A 23,248-nucleotide genomic window follows, 5' to 3' on the forward strand; every position below is an offset into this window, starting at 1 on the left:
AATTCCTTCTTACTGATCAGGTGGGTGACATGATTTACTTTTTATGAATTTATGTCTCAGAGCTGGAAGTTCCTGCCCAAGGACATATAGTTGAAATGTGCTCCAGTTCCTTATATTGAAATTTGTAATTATATTGCAGTTGGGCATAGTGAAACGTCATCTGTGGCTAGTCATTTTAATACAACCATACTTGATACATCATATTAAGAAAAATTAAAAGCACAAAATAATATTCTTTCTGAAATTCACTGAGCAGCGTCATTAGGTATGATTTAATTTCTTTTAAAAATTTTTTTTCAATTTTTATTTTCTGTGTATGAGTTTTCACCTGTGAACTGCATGCATACCTGGTACCTGCAGAGGCCAGAAGAAGGCATCGGATGCCCAGGAACTGATGTAAAGGACAGGTGTTAGCCACCACGTGGGTACTGGAAACCCAACCTGGGTCCTCTGCAAGAGCATCCAAGGCTCTTAACTGCTGAGCCATCTTTCCGGCCCTGTGATTCAATTTCTTATAGACTGAAAATCTATATTTATGTGTTATAGTGGTCTATACAAAGATGTAGCAATCCATTCTATAACCATATACTGAGTACCTGCAGTCTCAGTGATTATAAAAGCAGGATTTAGAACCAAAACATCATGGACTTTAAGCCTCCCACTTATTACCAACTCCCCATAATTCATCCATTTAACAGACATCATTGGAGTACATCTAAGTATCAGATAGTCTTCTGGATACTAGGAGTTATGCCTAGCCTGACAAGAGCTCTGCACTTGTACAACTCATAATCTAATATCAGATCAGTATATTAGTTTAACTCCTTAATCTCTGGGAAACAATTTTCTCCTGTATAAAATAAAAAGAATAACACCTTTGTTATAATATACTTTGTTATAATATACTATGATAAAATTAATAAATCACATATGATATTATACTATTCATTGGTTACATGTATTCTCTAAGCATAAGATTCCTTAGATCTTCAGAAGGCCAGAACTTTTTAATATTAGTCAAACAACAGAAGGCTAAAACTTTGTAATATTAGACAGACAGCACAATGATTAGTAAAGTGTTAAGCTCTGATCTAGCATTCTCCTCATCTACAGATACTCTGCATGCTGCTAAGTCACTTTTTGTGTTTCTCAACTTTATTCACAAAAATGTAGTCATTTTGGACCGTATCATACAAACAAGCAAACTAACCACCTAGCAAACAATTTTACGTTCTTGACAGTTTGTGAGTCATAATGTGGGTTTTGTTGTTACTTCTTGTTGTTGTTGTTTTGTAATTCTGGGTGCTCTGAGACAATTAAGGATATTATTTTTTCATTGCATATGGAGGAAGAAAGAATAACAAGATGACACATGCTACTTATTTAGGTTTATTGGGACATTTGTACTACTAGCACTTGGGAGTTTGAAGTCGGAGGATCATGATTCAAAGGACAGGCAGGGCTACATATCAAGAGCCTTTCTCAAAAAAAAATGAACAATTGAGTTTGAAATGGTAATAGTAATAAAGATGAAAGGAATTAAAATATTAAAGTATATATTCTGATAGTCATGCAGGGAAGACTTCTGTTCTTCTCAGTAGCTGCATTTTTCAGTCTGGTGTCAGTAATGTATATATAGAATTGAGTCTGTATTCATCTATATATCAGTGAAACTGCAGGAGTATATAAGGCAAGGGCTGTTACAGAAGCACACAGCACTGAGCTACATCCTAGGTCCCACATTTCTGCAATGTTTTAGGAAGAAAAGGTGTTATTTAAAAGAGTTCCGATATCTATAACCATGTTACTTTAAGAATATGCCATATCATAGTAGCAGAGGACCAGTTGGTCACACATTTACTCACAACATTGGTCCCCAGTGAATCCGGAAGGCCTGGTGGGGCTGGGTTAGCAGAGCCACACTCAGACTCATCACCCCCAAGCATAATAGGTTTGAATTATTCCCAAATTACTGAGAAATGCCACATGCATGTGCTCCTTGGTGTAAAAATATGTTAAAACATTTAGAATATAGATATGAAATAGCTGAGGCAGAGGGAATGCTTTTTCTTGCAGAGGCTATCAAACACTGAGTACTATGTCTTTGGTGACAATAATAGATGTGCACTGAATGATGTTTCTTAACCTAGATTTGAGTGGCTTGAATAGTGATAGTAGCTGCTTGGCAGATTTAAATATATTGTCATTGACTGTGAGTAACAGGAAAGGTAAGCATGGCTTAGAGTTGAAAAAACTAATTTTAGTAAATCAATACATTTGAAATGTTAGATTACTGATTTGGGGACCTGAAGTATTGAAAATCCTGTCTTTTGTTGTTCCATTCCAATTGCTTCCATTATCAAAGTGATATTGAAATGCAAAAAATTTTTCTCATGTGACAATGAAAAGGAAGATGAGAGGGAGCAGAGAAGAAATAATTGCTACCTTGGTTAAGATTATATTACGAGGGGCTGGTACAAATGTGAGGCCCTGAGTTCAGTTTCCCAGAACCCACCTAAGGCCAAGCATGCTAGCTTGCATCTCTAAACCCAGTACTACTGTGATGAGATGAGGAGTGGTGACAGGAGAATTCCTGGAAGCTCATGGCCAGCTCGCCTGGCAGACCCAGGGGAACAGCAGGCTCCATCTCACACAAGCTGGAACAAAGGGACCTACCCCCGGGTTGTTGTCTGATTTCTTCACACACAAAGACACAGACACAGACACAGACACAGACGCACATACACACAATTTATATATAAACTAAGCAATTTTCCATATAACCTTCAATCTATTCCACTGATAAGGATATATTTTTCACTTTTTAGTGGCACAAATCTTTATCAAAAGATAAAAGAATAGGTATAAAGCTATGATGAACATTTTCTGCCACAGTAAATTTTTTTTCTAAGAAATTGCTTGAAAAGAGACAAGAGAAATAGTGGAGATATTGAATGGGAACTGCAGAAGGAAGAAAAGTTTTTCAAAATCAGAGTGAGAAGGCATGAATGAGTATTAAGACCATGCCCTTAGTGAAGAAGTTAAAAATTATCAAAGAACAGAGTCAGAGCTCTTTTAGTTAGAAATATGGAAATGCAAATATGACATGTCCTTTTTCTTAATATATTTATTGATTTTTTGTGCATTTCTTATATCTTAATCAAAGTCAGAACGCTTCTCCCATCAATCCCCCATAGCCCTTACCCTCCAGATTTCATGCATTCTGTCATATATATTAAGTCCTATCTGGTCAAGCATTTGTACCCAGTTGTCTCTCAGTCAAGTTCATTAACTGGAGTCCCCATTTCCCCAGTTCTATGCTGGACTTTTGTCTGACTGAGTTAGCCTGGGTCTTGTGCATGCTGTCACCATTATTGTAAGTTCATAACAGCAGGTTTCCAGTGTCCTGAAAGCCCCTGTTTCCTTATGTTCATGGACAAACACTGGCTTTTACTGTGTTTTTATCCCCTCTTTGGCAATGGTCCCTGAGCTATGGGTGGGTGAGGCTTAACATAAGAGTACTATACAGAGACAGACACTATGCAGTCTCTTATTCTTTAAAACATAACCAGTTGTGGCCTTCTGTGTACATCACACCATGTTGTATGAAGAAGTTTTACTGGAGAGAGTTTAGGGATGTATGAGTATTCTCTTTGCCCTGTTCTGCTAAGTTCCATGAGCCTTAAGTGTCAAGGTTCCACTGTAGGTGTGTCACTTAGGTCTTGGAATCTCTCAGACATATATATTCTCTGTGTGTGACCAGTTGTGGGACTTTTCAATAGCTTCCACCTGTTACAAAAAGAAGCTTCTTTGATGAGTGGTGTACAGTACACTTGTCCATAAATAAAAGGATCCGAACAGCATACAGTTAAAATTTTCATTTGTCTAGAAATATGACAGAGATAGGGTTTTCTCTAGAATCTATGACCTCTCCAGCCATGTATGTTTGGCTATATTTACAGTGTCATCCATGAGTTCCCTTCCACTGAGAGGGCTTTCAGTCTAATTAGATAGCTGCTGATTACCCACCCCCTAGGTAAAAATGCACTACTGCCCCAATAGAGATAGTTTGCTGTGACAACCTTTGCGGTTATTCGTCTTTGGAGCTGATTGATTGATTTTCTCCCTTAACAGCTTGCATAGTATCTTTTAAAATTATGAGAGTTAGTCTTCAGGGAGAAGACTTCCAGGTCAGTTCCAGTTCCATTTCTCCAAGTCCTCTGTCTGAAGTATGTCTTGTCTTCAGCAATAGGGTCTTACTTTCAAGTTCTGGGAGATAATCAAGGGCTGTGGCATTAGCCTGTATACTTTGTGAATCCCTTGGACTATACTGACCAACAGCTCGAAGGGAGGCTTCTCCTGTTTGGCACTGTGTTCCTGTTATACAGCCTCCAGTTATGCACATGCACTCATGTTCAGGTATTGTATGTGTATTTTTCAGGGGTTTTTTGAGTTAATACATTTCCCTCTGGCCTTTTATACCACCTCAACTTTATCTTTCCTCTCTCTCTCTCCCTGTCTAACCTCCCTCCTCCCTCCCCTAAGAGCTCCCATTTTCCCTTTGATAACACCTGTCTCCTATTATCTCCCCCTCTTGAATTCCCCATTTCAATTTATCCCCAAGGTGAATTCCTCCTCCTTTCCCAGTTGAATACTCCCATTTCCATTATTTTCCCCTTGGTAACATCTGTTTCCTACTCTCCCCTCTCTCAGACCTTTTCTTTGCCTTTACTTCAGTACTTCCTTTCCATTTTCCTAGTCCCTGCTGTTACATCAGGATATGTACTCATAAATAAGGGGTTGATGCTATGATATGCAAATGAGGGAGAACATATTTCAGTTGCTTTCTGAGTCTGTGTTACTTCACTTAATATAATTTAGGCTTCTAGTTCATTCATTTACCTCTTGCTCAGGACACAGGGGAATCTAGACGCAGTGTGTGGGAGCTGAGTTACCAGGGGATAGGCAGGTCTATGTCAGGAAGGTCAGGAGGCCAGGGGCAAGTAAAGAGTAAAGAGTGCCAAGTAAAGAGTGTGGACATCCTGTGGAGGGTCTAACAAACTACCCTAGAGAATTAAGGTAGTCTGGGCTGGGAAGCTAGTCCAGAGATCTGAGGTGTAAGAGCAGGAGGGAGCCTGGGCCTGAGGCTAGAAGGTGGACAGAGTGCAGGAAGGATGGTATATATTTTTAAATATGGTTTTTGGTAAGAATTTTGAAAAGAAGTTGAATCGTTTTCAGTCATAGTAAGTAGTAAAATCATCTTCTTAGTATTAGGGTGCCAAACAGCAGCAGCTTCCCCCCTCCCCAACAGGGACCTATGGACTTTTGGAGCTCGAAAAAGGGAACTGAGCTGATAAGCACCTTGGCCTTTGAAGTCAAGTCAAACAAACTCTGCTGAGAAGCAGTGTGCCTTTCCTCTGATCTCCAAAGACAAGATAAACAGATTCTACCTGTTAACCAGAGATTTTAGAAGCTGTTTATCACAACAGCTTTTCCCTTATCTTAAGAGGGAAAAAGTAAACACTTCCAGACCCAGATCCTGCCTGGCAGACTGAACGGAGCCAGGTTTACAAGCCCTGCTTTTCCGGCTTCCCCCTGCTTGATTTTTCCCCCAAACTCTCCCCACTTCTGCACCCTAAAGCCCCGTATATAAGTCCCAGCTCACAACCCGTGGCCTGACATCTTTCCATTCCCCAAGGGAAACATGTCCCATGGGAAATAAAGCTGTATCCTGCTGAGAGTTCTATCTGTGCCTCGGTGCCTCCTCCATCTGCTCGCTCCCCCCCCAACTTTTTACCTATCACTTAGAATTATGACAAAATAAAAATAGAATTTCCTGAAAAAATCTTTACAGTGCCATGCTCTTCCTAAATCTTTTATTAAGCCAAAAACTCAACTGATTTATTAAGCTCAGTGCAGAAAAATTTAAACATTAATAAATGTAGAATAGTGTAATGAACCTTTATTTACCTAATACCCTGATTCAAAAACTATCAAGTCATGCAGTCCCTTGTCTTTGTTTGTTTTAAGCTTTCATAGGTGTGTGTTGTGATTGGTGAGCATATTCCCGCCTCTCCCGACCTCCTCGGCCTCCATCTCCCCATCAGTTCCCTCGGAGTGCCTACAGGTTTGCTTCCACTTTCGTGTCTCTCCCAAGTGTCTTCTATTTTGTAGGTCATCTCTTCACTTCATTTTTTCATTGCTGCACAGAAGCTTTTAACATCTTGAGATTCATTTGTCAATTATTGAACATAGTTGCTGTGCAACTGGGGTCTCATTGAGAAAAAAATCTTTGCCTATTCCTGTATCTAGAAATATTTTCCCTTTTTTTTTCCAAGAATTTCAGAGTTTCGGGTCTTACGTTAAGGTCTTCAATCCATTTTGGAGTTGTTTTTTTTTGTGCAAAGTAAAACAGAGATCTAATTTCATTTTTCTTCATATGGATTTGCAGTTTTCTTAGTACCATTTGTTGAAGATACTATCTTTCCTCTAATGTGTAATTTTGGCATCTTTGTCAGAAAATAGGTGGATATTAAAAATACCAGCCTTATCTATGATTCTGCCCTTCTGTCCTGACCACATTCCTGGTAGGGCCCTCTTCTTTCTTTTCCTTAGGCCACCTAAACCTATGCCTCCTTCCCAGATGACCCCCCAAATCCCTCATTCTCTTCATCCCTGCCTGTGTTGCTGAGCAGACAGTGTCCTCCTTTTTCCTCCTTTAGGCACCCCCAAACCTGCTTGCCTTCACAGGTCCTCTGTAACCCACATTGCCAGCTAGAACCTTCCCCATTTTCCTCTCTTGAACACCCTAACTTTACCTCCTTAGAACTCCTGCTAATAACTTTGTAAGACTCAGGCCACTCTAATACAAGGAAAACCTTTACCTTCTCCCTTGGGCATTCTGCTCTCATCACCCCTAAGTCCTGCTGCTCACTTTGCATGGCTCAACATCTTGTTTTACAGGTTGAGCCCTCCATTCCCTCCAGCAATCATTTTAACCCTGTCTTCTGAGGACCTTCAATGACTACTTGCTGGCTCTGTGGGTAGAATGCTCACATTCCCCTCCCTCTGGCATTTGAAGTCTGTCATCCCAGTGCCATCCAAGAGGGCCTGCTTCCTCTATCTATCGTTAGAGCCCTCTGGCACACCATCCTCACTATCTGAGGACATGGGAGCCCTCACTTCCCATCCTTCTGGCACTCTGATTCCACTATATAAGGACCTTAATGGGACATTTGCCTCTTCCACAGGAAGTGGCTTCACTTAACCTCTTTCTGGCACCTGAACTTCAATGTACCAGGATAGACACTGATCACCTGCTTGTCCCCCAAATTAGATGCTACAGGCATTGCATGACCAAGATGCAGTTAAATCTAAGCAGGCCAAACACTTATAAACATAAAATATAAATAATAAATAAATATAAATTAATTAATTAATTAATTAAAAGTTTATAAAAATAAGAACACACCAACCCAAAAGCAGTAGTCTAAATAATTGGAAGAGAGGATAGAAACTATTGATGTGAAAAAAATCAAAGAACCCGTTCATTTCTACCTCCTCCAGGAGCCCCCCCCACCTTTCCTCCCCACCTATGTTATCTCTTTATAATTTATATACTTATTTTTTAATCCACTGAGTCCAATTAGTACTGCCCATATGCACGAGTGTTTAATCACTCATCTAGTAGGGCATGGGGACAACTACCAGTGACCATACCCCTAAAGAAAAGTGACTCTCCCTCCCAAGCAGCCACCAACTGCCCCAGGAGCCCTCCCCATTTCATGCTGTAATTTTTAACTGGCTTGATCATGTGAAGGTTGGATACAGGTAACCACAGCTGCTGTGAGTTCAGGTATGCAACAGCCATGTCAGGTCAGAGAACAGCATTTCACACACCTCCTTCCATCGTCTGTTTCTTATATCCGTTGTGCATCCTCTCTGTTGGTGTTCCCTGAGCCTTGGTGAGGTGGTTTTGTTGGTGTAGATTCCCTGTCTCTGGCTGAGCACCCACAGTCACTTACTCACAACACTTTGAACATTTACGGCTCTTATTACTCACTGTCCATTGCCATAAGAAGCTTCTCTGACCAAGGTTGAGAGATCCATGGCTATTAACACAATTATTTATAAGGCAGTTTGACCACATGACCATTTAGAAACATCATCAGTAGGTTTTCTAGGGCCTATGACTTCCCAGGCATGGGTTTTAATCATATTCACAGTACTAGCCATGAATTTCCTCTAGTGGAATAGGCCACAAATCCAATCAAGAGAGCAATTAGTTACACCTGTAAACAGTCTTTCCATTATTGCACCAGCAGGGAGAACCTCATCTTGCCTGGTGGGTTAGTATTGTTGCATGCAGTGTGCAGTGCTGTGTTAGACCACTGATACCTTTCCTCCCCCAGCAGCCTACATTGCACCTTCCAGCTTTATGAAAGCTACCCACCAGGGAGAGTTTCCTGGTCACTTCAAAGTTTATTTCCATGTTTCTTGTAACCAAAGTGTGTGATATCTTCAGGAACAGGTCTTACCATCTAGTTATGGTGGGAAACAAGAGCAATGACAAAAGCCTGTGTTATTTTGGATGCCTCTGGGACCTCTTTGACTAGTAATTCACAGGGTAGTAGCCCATGACTAGCACTGAGATTTTCATTTAATAAATCAGGTTTTCTAAAAGCAGCATTGGCCACTAAGTGGGATAATTCTGTTCAAATCTTTTTTAAGAAAAATATTTTTTAATTAGGTTACAACCTAGTAGGGGTTCCCAAGTCTTCTCCATACATCTTAAATTTGTTTAACCCACCCCATTCTCCTCATTTCCCATTTTCCTAATGGCTAGGATTGTTTAAGAGGTTTAAAAGTATTATTGTCCATTTGCGTTTCTTTTTTTTAAGAACTGCTCATTTCATGAGTTCATTTTTAAATAGGCATTTTGGAATGTGTTTCATTTTTTTTAACTCTTCATAAATTCTAGGTAATCGCTGAGTCTGTGATGTATATACAGCTTACTCTGCTCTCTTTAAGAGTGTTCAGTGCTGTATAGAGCCATTTTAATTTGTGTTGTCCCACTTGTTAAGCTCCTGTCATACTGAAGTCCTGTTCAGAAAGTTCTTGTCTATATCTTGCAGTATATCCCCTATGCTTTCCTCTAGAAGTTTTAGCATTTTGGGTTTTAAATTAAGGTCTTTGATCCATTTTGAATTGAGTTTTGTATAGGATGAAAGACATGAATGTAATTTCCTTCTTCTGCAGGTGGATATCTAGTTTTTCCAGGACCATTTGTTGAACTCTGTCTTTTTTCCACTGTGTGTGAAAAAGTAATTTCAGTGACAGTAATTTGTACTGTATGGCATTTTTCAGTTTGCTGAGGTCAGAGTTTAGCTATCTGGGCACAGTGAGTACATTCATAGCAGATTCTCTTAATGCATTTTTTTGGGGTAGGAAAACAGAAGAAAATATTTCAGAAAGAAAAAAAAGAAACGTATGAATCAAACCTGCTTAGAGATATATGGTCTTGATAATCTCATGTCAGCATAGTGTGCTTTGAGTTTGGTTTGTACTGTATTTGGAGTAAATATCATTATATTCCAATTGAAATTTCAATCTTGGATCTTTGCTTCATGAAACCAAATTTAAAGAAAATATATTTCTGGTAAGTATTGGATTATAATAATATTTGTGAAGACAGATTTGCTTGTTTTCTAATGTCAACTATAATCATAATGACAAGCTCTTAAAAATCCATTAATCCTACTACACTTCCAACCATGCAGAATTAAGAAATAATTAGATTATAACTACAGATAATGGCTAATTAAGACAAAACACCAAATTTGTGACTGATAAAATTATTGTTGAATGTAGCTTTGATGTGTATCTACAATAGACTGTATAAAACCTTACTCATTAATTCTTAAATGCAAAATCAAGAAGGAGAGATCCCTGCAGGCCTTCCAGCAAAGTGCAGCAGAGAACAGCAGGTCAGAATGGACACTCTATCAAGGCAGCCAGAAAAGAAAGTGAGAGAAACGTTTTGAACTCAACAACTACTTTTAACCTTAATCAAAAAGGTATCTTTCCTCTTCCCTGATGACAAGTCATTGAGGAGTGAAGAAAGAAACCAGAATTTCTAGTTCTGAATGTAGTCTTATCATGTCTTTAGCTAAAGCATATGATGTCATTGAATTGAACATATTACTAAAATGTCCACTGAATTCCTATAGCCCGATGCCAAGTAAAAATGTTCAGCATGATATGCTAAATAGGCCAATTGAGTAAACCAAAATATCGGCAAGATGATTCTATTCACTACTGGAAATCTCTTAATTATCTAGATAGTATTACAATAATCAAATCCAGGTTCCACTGGATTTTTGCTTGATTCCAGAAACAAAGAACGGTGTATAATAGTATGTTAATGATTGAGAAAGATTGGGCATCTATATTAAGATATGATCTTTGGGGCTGGAGAGATGGCTCAGCAGTTATAAGAGCACACTCTGCTCTTGCAGAGGACCCAGGTTTGATTCTCAAAACTCACATGGCAGCTATGAACTGTCATTAACTTCAGTTCCAGGGGAATCCAAAGCCTTCTTCTGACCTCCGTGGCTTTGCGAGACATGGGTGCACTCACATACATGCAGGCAATAGACTCATACATATAAAATAAAATAATAAATAAAATACTAAAAAAAGAAGATATGCTTGCAAAAGACCCTGTTTCAAATCCCAGCATCCACAAGGCAGCTAACAACTGTTTATAACTCCAGTCCCAGAGGATCTGGCAGCCTCACATATACACATAAAATAAAAATAAAGAAAATTAAAGAAAAAGAAGATATGATCTTTTAAATTGGTTTTCTTATATCACAGTTAAGTGATACTGTTGTTTACTTAAGGAACTGAATTCCTCCTAGCCAAGTGAAATGGAGAGTTTTTCTAGTAGAGCTTCTACATTTCAGCATTGTGATTTAGGTCCAGAATACAACCATCAATTTCAGTTCCTTTGAAAATAGGTTGTTATAATTCACACAAAAGGAAACATTTCTCGGAAAAGAACATATGAACCAAACCTGCTTTTCCTTGAGATATATGATTTTGATAATCTCATGTTAGTATAGTATGCTTTAAGTTTGATTTGCATTGTATTTGTAGGAAACAGCCTTATATTTTAATTGAAATTCCAAGGTCCACCTTGTTGAGTTAGCTATCTGTCCTCAGGTATGATTTCAAGGTTTAACAAATAGAAATGGTTCCCAATGGTGTTTATTTGTTTGTTTTACCGACAACTTAGATCTTATAGCAGGATGCAGGTTTTTGTATCAATGCTATAGATTAACAGCCAAATGTATTACTTTATTTGAATATAAATTTGGTGAATTTGAGATTATACTAATTTTTACTGATAAACCCAACTATCCAGCAATTGATCTGCCCTGTGAAAGGACTTTGATTTATAGATTTTGAAGTTATTTTCCTATCAAATGGAACTATAACTGAAATTATTAAGACATTAGGATGACACATTTCTACTCAGAATAATGTGATGAGTAACATTATTTTGAGAAAATAACACTTCTGTGCAACAAAATGTTTATCAAGTTCATCTACGCTGGCCTAATAAGAACTTTCATGAAGTTATTAAGAATTGATGGCCTCCTGAAACTGAATAATTTTGCATTTCTTTCAAGAAATATGCTTATTAATGTTCCAGAGTATGGTTTTAAGTGTATCATCCCTGGCTACAGACTTTTATCTTTCTGAGGAATTTTGTTACTTGAAGTATGTGTCCACACGACTTTATTTTACATTTTATAATACCCCTGGAATCTAAAATATTGAACCCATAAAGTTGTTTGATTTTTTTAAATTCAATACCCTGTTTTGTTGGTGAGCTCCCAGTGCTATAATATAAATACTCAAGGTCAGGTATTTTTAAAGAAATGAGGTTTATTTAATACCATTTTAGAGGCAGAGATTCTAATACACATTGGCTTCATTAATTTAGCAGAATTGTTTGTATTCTGAAACAAGGAAAAAGCAGTACAATTGCTTCTATCACATATCTTGTGTTTTGAAGTCAGACATATTTATGGCTTTTATGTACAATTATATAATATCCATTAAACACATTCTAATTATATTCCTTTTAGGTAATTTCTTATGTTAACATTCTTTAACATGACTGTTTATTTGTTGTTTTTAAAAAATAATTGATAAAGCATAATAAATAAGTAAATATCCATTGTTAGTAGAAATCCTTTTGGATTATAATAGTTTTCAGGACAGAATGTAGCTATGGTACTATGGTTATGCTGAAAAGAATTTGATACATTATCATCTATTGGAATAAAAAGTTAGTATTTATCAGATATTTTTAACGGCAATAATGTGAGAAACCAAACTTACATACATAGTCTCTCTGCGAACAAAACTATAGCAAGTTATTGCTTACAGTAAAGGGATTTGAACACAAGTAATTGCTGTACTTGTGTAAACTATGTAACAAATGATATTTATCTTCTAGATGAAATGAATGATCATCAAAGCACGCTCTCCTATATCCTGATTAACCCATCTCCAGACACCAGGATTGAGCTTAATGATGTTGTGTAAGTTGATCTCATGTCTCACATTAAACATGTATAAACTATTAATTCATATTTTTATTTATTATTATACTCCTTTATTTTTCTCATTATATAAATGATTAGAAAAACCTATTTTTAAAAGTAAGAATATGCATTTTTTGTCTCTGTATATGAAACTATAAAATGTAGATTTGTTGACAAGACAAAAATAAGCAAAGAGTGACAAAAATTCTACAATTTATGGGATAATATATGCTTGGAAAAAACAATAAAAAACCTATAGAATAATTGAAGAAATGCTCAAAGGAAAAATAAACTATCCCACAGCATGTAGTTATAAATATCTTCAAAGTTCCACAAAGCAGTCTATCTATGCTGTGCCTAACTCCATCTTGAAGTCTTCACTTAATGAATTATTATAATTAAATTTAGCTTTTTATTTACCATCCATATCTACATCTCTCCTTTCCTATGTAATCATTATGTTAAAAAGCATTTGTGTGTGTGTGTGTGTGTGTGTGTGTGTGTGTGTGTGTGTGACAGGGTCTCCTTGCAGCCTCAGTTGGCCTGGAAGTCACTTGAAAGACAACATTGGCCTCAGCCCCATAGAGATCCTCTTGCCTCTGCCTCTGGGAGTGCTGGGATTAAAGGCATGTGCCAGTACACCTGGCATTAAAAACAAATTTTTATGGACTCTCCAATCTACCACATTAATACCAAATTCATTTTTTTCTAAATATTTATAATTATGATCATCATATTGGTTCCCTTAGACATTTTATTTGTATGATTTTAGAGTTCTTAAGTATAATATAATTATGTACCTTATTATTTGAAGTGTTTTAAGTTGGTATTGTCAATCTCTTGTCTATGAACAGGTTTTTCCATCAAATATATATGTTTATTACTTCAACTGATTTCCAAACTTTCCCATCCTTAACTAAAACATTTATGTTACAATATATATAGTACACTAGGAATGTTTTCAGAGAATTTCCTGCTTTTTGCACACTCTTATTTTTTGGTAGTTTTAAGCTAAACATCAACTTTAGAAATATATTCCTCAAATCATTGTAGTGATTTGCATTTATAGCATTGAGAGAAATTTATTACGACTCAAAGCTATGACTGATTGTCATATTTACCATGACATGTAACAGATCAAATAAGAACCTAAGAAATGTGCTTGGTGAGAATCAATGTTTGTCATAACATCAATGATTTTGGTAGATGATAATGGATTATACTTATACTTTTTGTTTGTCTAAAAATTCACTTCTAAAAGTTCATTCCAAATGAAGAAGCAGCATTAATTTAATCAAAACAGTAAATCACTAGATGAAATGCCATTAAAAAGCTTAATGTGCACTATTAGTTTTCTTCATCGATCTACAATGCTACTGAAATTTAAAGTAATTATAAAGCAGTGTGCATAGATAGTGAGACCCAGTTAATAGATCCAAGGACACTAATTTCAACCGTTATGTGATTAAAGAAACTAGATTTCAGTGCTCTGAATTAGTTTTCATACTTATTAAGAGATGAGTCCTATGAATATTTTTCTCCTTTAGGCTAGAAAAGGAAAGAACAGTCTTCATTAGGTGCTCATTTTAAGTTGTTTCCCCATTCATTTCTGTGCCTTCTTCTAAAATTAACATAGTAATATTAAATTCTACTTTCATATTCACCTGGAAAAAGATTATCTGAGAAATCTGCTTTGCATATCACTCTTTTACTTCTCTACTCTGCTCACCCTTTGTGGCTTACAAGTGCCTTTGGAATAGAAATTAAAAGTATAAAATGTAAGGCCTTTTATTACCTCTATCCTACCTTTCTTTCTGACTTACCTAGGACTGCTATGTGGTCTAACCATCTGTCTTGGTCAAGTTGATATTTTATTTTGTTTTTGATTTATTTATTATTTAATTATCTGTATTTTACGTGGAGGAGTGATTTGTCTATATGGATGTAAGTACATTAATGTCATAGAATGCTTGCAGTGGCCAGAAGAGGGCACTGGATCCCCTGGAACTGGAATTACTGATGGTAGTTAGCCACCATGTGGGTGCTAGGAACGAAACCCAGGTCATTTGGAAGGGTAGACAGTGTTCTTAACCACTGAGCCATCTCCCCAACCTCCACAACTCACATTTTAAACACATCAGGTACAGCACTTCATCTTTGCACCCACTGTGTAAATTTGGAATTGATCTCTCTGCTACTCTCAAGCTGTAATGAAAGACTCAATCCAAATTCCTTAATAAAGTATTCCCTGATTCTCTTCTGTTTTGGTGCTGTTTGAAATTTCCTGTTCTTCTTTACATTGCTTCAAAACTTATGCTATAGTCTTCTGTATAGCAGAGGTCAAGTCTGGACTTTATTCTTTGGTATTCTGAACTGCTAGCATGTGGTAATGACATATATCATTTCACAGCATGAAACTATTTCCAGCTATTCAAATGTTATCTAGGCATAATATCCACCATAATAGTAATTAAATATGTAAATTAGAAAGACTGTTTAAATGACCTAAATCAAATTCTGTTTCTTGAGATGTAGCCCTGGCAGACCAGAAATTATCTATGTAGGTGATTCTGGCCTTGACTTCACAAAGTTCCACCTGCCTTAGGTCTCTTGAGAGCTGGAATTAAAACTGTGAGTTACCACACTAGGCTCTAAATCAAATTCTTATGTGTATGAATAAAAAATCTTAAGAACAATTCAGCAATGATGGCTACAATGTAGATCTTCCTGATAGGAAGGAGCCAGTATAAAGACTTGCAAGTGAACATGGTACTGAATAAATCATAAATCTTTAGTCAGTTGCTAGATGCTAATTAGGAATCGGCAATGCTTCATCCTTTAGCATTTACCCTTGTAATCATCTCAGGTACAAAAAAGATAATAATGGCCCTTAAATTTTTTACAGGCTAATTAAACAGTCTTTCCACCAGTTATTTACAGAGTAAAAACAGAACATATTATGAAGTAGAGATTTCAAGTGTCACTGTAAATTTATGCTGAATTTATTAATTATTCACAGTTTTTTGCTTTGCTTTCTTTTGTTAGATACTTAATCCGACCAGATCCACTGTCCTATCTTCCAAACAGTGAACCCAGTAGAAAAAACAGCATCTGCCATGCCACAGTTCAAGACTCTCGGGAGGAAACCCAACTCTGATACAAAGAAAGAGACTTTTTTTTCTACAAGGATCTTTCTTGGAATTTCTAAGGTGTTGCTGATGTTAACAATATGTAAGGAAAGTATTTGATTGCTCACTTTTTCCAGAATTAAAAAAAAATCTATTCTATTAGAAGTACAGATCCCTTTGAAACATAATGTGCTGTTCATGGATACTTCCCTCATTAATATTTGAATTTCCTTAGTGGGGTAATTCTGTAAATCAATTTCAATCACAAAAGTTACAGTCTGATATTTAACTGTTTGAGAATAATCTGAACTGTATAAAGCCAATTTTTAAAAGTTGCTAAGATTTTATGAAAATAAACTAAAGAAATCTAACAATACTGTACTTTACAAGGACATAGAAGATTGTTGTTCCTCCTACAGCTAAATGTATCATTACATTCTTTAAATTTGATGCTTTATAAAATTGAACTCATCAAGAACATCTGGTTATCTCTGGCTAGAGATTAACCACAGACTTATGTCTGACTTTTTTTCAAGATTCACGGTTTGCTTTAGAATAGATCTTTAGAGTCAATTTTTGTTTGTCTTTCCATGTGGTGTTCATTTTAGTATTTGAGATATTTATAGCATGTTTAATTACACAGAAGATAAACACACACAAAAAGAAAATTTAAGCATCTGAGTTTTTTTGGTAACTTGACATCTAGTATACATATTATACCAAGAAAAGTGAACTGAAGAGAAAATATTTGTTTTCCTAAAAAACAATGCCTAGCATAGAGAAACTAATATATATCTCTTGAGTTAATTTTTATATCAGAATTGGAATATTCACTGGATTGTCAGATATGCAGTAATGATTTCTATTACTGTTAGCTTTAGCATTTTTCATTTAGCTATATAGCAAATTTCATTAGAAAAATACTTTGAAGTCTAAAGAAGAATGTTTACACATTTTATGGAACACAAAGACACTTCAAAACTTTAATCATCATCCTCCATATGTCTTTGATATTAAATAGTCACACACAAACATACTCATAAAGTCTGATTTAATATAAAAATGATCAACCATATCTATAATTTAGCTTTGTAAGGAAAGAACATTGAAAATGAATATTTGTCTTTCAATTTTGTTTTGTTTCGTTTTGTTGAAACAGGGTCTCCCTCTAGCCCCTACTGTTCTAGAACTTGCTATGTAGACCTGTCTGGCCTTGATCTCACAGAAATCCACATGCCTCTGCCTCCAGAGTGCTGAAATTAAAGGCATGCAACACCAAGCTGAGCTTGTCTTTTAAATTTAATGTGAATTATTCAGAATTTAAAAGATATTTGTATATCAAATATCAATTGACTTTTGGGGACACTAACATTTTTTGTCTTGAGTTTTCCTCTACATAAAGAGGCCCAAAAGCACAGGGAAATGCTTACATAGTTGGCCAGATCATACAGTGTATTAAGGTGTTCCAAATTTTTTTTTTAATTCTCAATTTTATATATTTCTTTATTCTTGAACCTGACACTGAGTTTCAGTGCAACCTAAAGTAGACCATGTAAGAAAATGTATGTGTTTTCTTTTCATAATGAAGGTGAGCATTGGGAAGGATTTTTAAAATGAAGTTTTTAAAAATGAAGTCTGGTGTTCTTTCAATAATTATACAGAAAATAAAAGCAAGAAACATGGAATCAAAGCTAATAGCCATTTGGAGGCTATACACTGCCTTTTTTATGATCAGTATGCTGCCTCACCCACATTTTAAAGTATGAACATCAAGAATTTCCTCAAAACAGAAAGATCCCCTCTAGTCTTCAGAGAAGTATAATTAGAATTAATTAACATAAAATTGGGAGCATGCCTTAAAACTAAATGATTGTATGCATATGTGTGTATATATGTTAGAAACATGAAATACATGTGGAAAACACACCATTTAATGTTAAAATTGAAAGCAGAATTGATATATGTAATAGAGAATATAATGAATTTATTGATCTTGTTTCAAACTAAAGTATTAGTATTCAACTATGATATTTCTTTGAGTTGACATTTTTTATTCCATTACAGTTATTTTTAGGAATAAATGTAAGATTTTACAAATCTTCTATTTCCCAATGAGACCTGAAGTTTAGTATTTTTGCATTATGATAGTTGTTAAGACTGGGATTTTAAGCTAGGATACAACTATATTTCCTATAAAATTAAAAATTTTGTTTCATAACTTAAAATAATTATTTTTGATTATGAATATTAGCCCAAATTTAATATTTGAAAGAATTCATATTTGCTTGCTATAATAATGATAGTTTACTAGTCTTTCTGGTTATTTAAAAATTAAAATATGCTTATAAAAGACTTTTAAGAAGCTGTTGCCTTTTTAAAATAATTACACTTGCACATGAAAATAAAACATGAAATATCTGTCCTGTAGCTCTACAGGAATTGGTCTGATTTATTGTCTGTGTACCATTTTGCTACCAGTTACACTGAATTGCTTTAAAACAAATAATAATAAAATTATTTCTGATGATGATGAAAATTCTTTGTTTTTTATGACAAAATATTGTTTTTAACAAATTATGATTGAAACTATAAAACGGTTTTGTTGTTTTTAAATTTTTTAAACACCAAATAAATGTGAAGGTGACTGATTGGTAAAGAGTGATAATACTGTTGAATTTTTTTCTTACATTATATTCTGTAGACAATTAGGAGTAGGGAAAAGGGGGTAGAGATTTAAGAGACGTGAACAATGGTAAGAAAAAAGATAAAGTGTGGTGAGAAACAAAACCCCAATTTATTATCAAAAGAAAAATGTGTTTTACAGAGAGTAAGTCCCAGTATGTTCATTCATCATCCAGAAAATCATTGTCTAAGGGAACAAATGATTTTAAATGTAAAGTATGCTTTCAGTTTCAGGAAAATAGTACATGCATTTCTTCCAATTTCTGTTGCGAAGGTACCTGGAAGGCTCATGGGAATGGGAAGAGCAAGTAGGGAATGGTCCACGGATACAGCTTGGCAGTGAGTTCCCTGGGACTACCTTTTTCTTCCCCATACCCTAATCAGGATATTGGAAAGTCAGTGGACATAGGGCCCTAGAAAAGCATGTTCTTTGTTCCCTAAGGGCAAATTCCAGAGTGTGACTTCTGGGGAACCAGACTCCTCTGGATGCTCTGCTGGATGGAGGCTGATCAAGACCATGACAGTCAGAATCTACAGTGAGTAGGACAGTGCTGCCAGAAGGTGCCTTGCCCTCAGCACCATGAGATGGATCTGGAGAGGGACCTTCAAGGAAGCACATCTCAGGAACAACTGGCTGGATCCCTGGAGCACAGACTTCCAGCAAGTTTCTCTAGGACAGCAGCTCTGTGCCTGCTTCCCTTTCTCTGAGTTTGTACTGCGCCATCTTCAAGGGAAGCTAGAACTCAGTCTATAGCCTAGAATCCTGTATCTTGCCCTTAAGATAATAAATGCTATTTATACAGTGCTATGCTATTATTTTCAAGTTCTCTTCACTAACAAATATGATATTACCCCAATGTTCTCTAAAGAGTTAATTCTTCCCCAAGGGCCTTTCCCCAAGGGCTCTGTAAGGGAGATTTCTGGACCATCCCAACTAAGCACCACCAAGAACTCCTTTAGAACAAACTAAATTAACAACACATTGGTTTAGGACTTGAAAAGTCATGCATTTGACAAAACAAACAGAAACAATTGTATCAGCATTAACAACTTTATCAAGTGTCAGTCTGAATATGAACTGTAAGGAGATGCTCACTCAACTCATCCAGAAACAACAGTCAATGCCCCATTTGGATTCCATTAGAGAAGTTGGTCAATCAAGAGAAAAGTAAATCTACAAATCTGAGTACAGAGAATGAGAAAATGAAAACTGAATTAGTGAAGTTAGCAATAGTAGATGTATGAATCCCGTCTGATCAGCACAGATCATGCACTGAACTTGACCTGAAGGGAGCAAAGTCACAGCTAGGTTTACAGTTGTGCTTATGTCAAGAAATGCAACCTGTGGAAGCAATCAAAGAATTTACCAGAAAGGATTTCCAAACCAAGAACATTATTTTAGAGAGTAGTAATAAAATGGACATTTAATTGCTTCTTTAAAAACACTGATGCAGTCAGACAAACTTGAGACAACTCATTGTGTCGCAGCCTTGATGTTCACTAACTTGGCAGGAGCACTGGGCTTTTAGATTCTGGAATCACTGCTAATGCTTCTGCGGCTGCCTTTGACTCCTTGGAACATTACATCAGGACAGCTTTTCCTTGAGCACTGTCAACTGCAGAAGAAACTTAACAAATAGCTTATGGACTAAAGGGAAGTTTTAGGCATTTTATCTTTATTTTGCATGCCTTTATTATGTTGGAAAGCAATCACCTGAAATCAGATTTATTTGAAATATAAAGGCATTTTTGTCCTGATCCAGTTGGTAGCCTCAGATACGGAAACAGTTTTCCTGTGTTTGAGTAGTTTTGTGAACAAAATAGGATTTTGTTATTATTGTCTGTGAATTTGAAAACAGTTCCATAGTTGACATACTTAGTGGATTTAACTCTCCTGATTATTATTGCAGTTAATTTTTATGTTAAATAAAAAATTATAAGTTGTTTGGATTTTGAATGTAACTTCCTGTAAAAGCAGGGATTATTTTTGTAATGAACAGAAAAATTTTAAATTCAAAGAAAGAATTAGTTTTTATATGAGACATTATGGCTCAAATCACTGTTTTGCTAAATTTTTCCCTCCCCCTTCTTGGGAGAGTCACACCTGTGCCTTCTGAGGCCCCAGAGATAACAAACTGACATAAGACATTTTATTTGGATTTTACATACTTTATATGACATTTGGGAGGGGGTGACTTATAAAGACACAGACTCTTATAGGCTTTTCTTTTCTTATATTTGAAATACCCACAGCCATTGCCCACCTGCAGTCTTCCTCACTCCCCATTTGCTAATGCTCAGTATGGTGCGGCTCCACTCCTTTTTCCCAGGGTGCTCGGAGTTGCCCAAGCTGACCCTGGATCCACTCCAGCTTTAAGGAGGAACATCCGGATTACATCACTGTATAGTTTCTCTTTCAAAACTAGGTACTGACTGGTAAATGATGAACAACAAAAAGCTGCCTGCAGGATTAAGTATTCAAACTGTGATATCTAACTCCAACCACTGAAAAAGCAGGCTCGCAGACAATTCAACACATGGAATAGCACCTGCCAGGATCTTTTCTGACAGGCACTTACCCTGCGGAGTATGAGAAAAATTGCTTTTGATCTTTACTTCTTTTTTTTTTCAATACCCACTTCCCAGATAGCACCCTCTCATAGCCTCCCTCCCCCGACTAGAGCCGTTATACTCTGATATCCCTGCTACTGTCTGCTGCATTGTCGCCACCCCCCAGCCATTCCCCACTACTTGCCCTTCTGGTGAATCTAGTCAGCCTATCTAGAGGTCTTTATTTTAGGAGGGTCAGCTGTTCCTCATCTAGAGGTCATCAGTTGTCAATATTGCTTTGGATAAGATTGGGGGATGGAGGGGTGAGACAGTGTGAGAGATAAACAATGCCCAGCTAGTTTTGAAAACCAGAGGGAACCATATTACTCCTACAACCTACTGAGAAAATATACATAGCAGATCAAGAAATATATGTCTAGGTAAGGTTTATCTGAGAACAACTGGTCTTTGCCCAAGATTTTTCTACATGACACACAGTAATTAAAAGTACCAGACTGGAGGAACTAATCTTCTTGAGTGTTTAACAGACATACTTTGAGGCCTATAATAATTTGGTCAGAGGGACATAAAGGACACTTTTGCTCTTTGCCCTCCTAGGTCAACTAGTTCCAGGGGATTATGAGCATCTCTCAAAATGTCCTATAATGGTGGTGGGTCACCTGTCCTCTTGATTAAGGAGGCCTAGGAGACCCCACTAGATGGACTTGAACCAGTGTCCAGTCTATAAAGAGGAGGGTCAACACAGAGGACTCATTTCCTCTATGCTTCCAAGTGATGCCAACCATGGTTGAGAAGGACCTTTGATTTATCTTCACATAGGTGGAACTGGTGGAGCCAGGGGCTCCTCCCAAGCCCATGTGATGCCTGAGGAACAGATCCTCAAATGACCTTAAGAGTAAAAATGAATTGGTTTATTTGGGCCAACTGTATGGCCTTAAACACCCAAATGGGACGTATAACTAAAGATTAAAGGGGCCAATATAATTTTTAAGAGTCCATATGCTTAGCTAAAGGCTACATAACAAGCAACAATGCCAGATGTGAGATATTTTCTTTTGACTTGTTGGCCAGGGTGGCCAAAGGGACTCCCCGATAGTAACCCAGCATAGAACTGGGAAAATGAACAGCAGACCCCAATCTTTTCTGCCTTTTTAAAGGATTGCTCACCTATTGATATCATATGTGGGAGCACTAGAGGTAGACAAGGCAGCTTTATGTATATATTAAATGTCATACTAAATTTTCTTCCCTTTTCCCTTCTTGGGAGGCCCCACCCAGCTCCCTCCCAAGGCTTCAAGGCTCACAGACTAACATAAGACAGTTTTAGTTTAGGTTTCCTTTATGATAGGGAGTGATGGGGGTGATTTCCAAGAAAGCCTTGGTGTGCCATTCCGAGTCCATCACTTCTGCATCACCCAGCCTCTGTTAGCCAGTGATCTTGCTCAGGTCTTTAAATGCCCCATCTCAGGATGCCCTTGTGCTTTTCCTTCCTCGTTTCCAATCTCCACCATGCTAGGCTCCACCCTTCTTCCTAGGGTGCCCTGTACTCATGCTCACCTGTAGCTCATGTTCTTCAAAGGAATAAGTCGTTTCTGAGTTACATGTATTATTAAAATCTTTTAATATATATGTAAAATGTAAGATTAAAATTGATGATTTTTTTTTAAAAAACAGCATTGGACTTATAATTAAAGCCTACACGCTACATTCTTATCCAATTGAATTGTATTTTGTTAGAAAAATCTAAGAGATTTCAGTAGAAATAAATAGTGATCTATTTCTTAAGGATTGTAATAGTAATCCTTCACTACTTACACAATTTTAGCTATGCTCCAAAGAAATACTCATTTTCACACCAGGATTTATGTATTCCTTTTTCTATGGTATAACATACAAAACAAGCTTCATTCTAGGGAGAGCAGGCTACATAGCTTTGTACGTGAAAAGTAAATACAAACTCAAAAGACAGCATTTCTAAATGTAAAAATTGCTGATCTATAATTACTATGCAATTGATATTCATCAGGACTAAGAAAGTCTGAATGAGATTCAAAGATTATTAATTATTAATTATTAATTCAAAGATTATTTCTTTGCCAACTTAAAAAAATCACCTTTATTTATTATCATGTTTTCATTGTGAAATCATGGGAATCCGGACATTGTTATACATGTATATGATATACTTTGATAATATTTACTCTTATTATCTTCTTCTGTCTCTTCCTTCTTCCTCCCTTGGTCCTT

The 23,248-nt window shown here is 36.5% G+C and overlaps 1 protein-coding gene across 3 annotated transcripts in view; it reads left to right on the forward strand.

Moving 5' to 3' along the window:
• The window catches only part of Kcnt2 (potassium sodium-activated channel subfamily T member 2), a 405,448-nt gene extending 388,512 nt beyond the window's left edge, over positions 1-16,936 (forward strand). For all 3 annotated transcript variants that reach the window (XM_008831578.2, XM_008831577.2, XM_029562800.1), the window contains 2 exons: positions 12,533-12,617; positions 15,666-16,936. In XM_008831578.2, the coding sequence (XP_008829800.1) occupies positions 12,533-12,617; positions 15,666-15,777 (197 nt within the window). In that variant the 3' untranslated portion in view covers positions 15,778-16,936. The remainder of the gene's footprint in view (positions 1-12,532; positions 12,618-15,665) is intronic.
• Positions 16,937-23,248: the final 6,312 nt, after the last annotated feature.

Source organism: Nannospalax galili, unplaced genomic scaffold (genome assembly GCF_000622305.1).
Source record: "Nannospalax galili isolate Female #2095 unplaced genomic scaffold, S.galili_v1.0 scaffold955, whole genome shotgun sequence".
NCBI lineage: Eukaryota > Metazoa > Chordata > Mammalia > Rodentia > Spalacidae > Nannospalax > Nannospalax galili.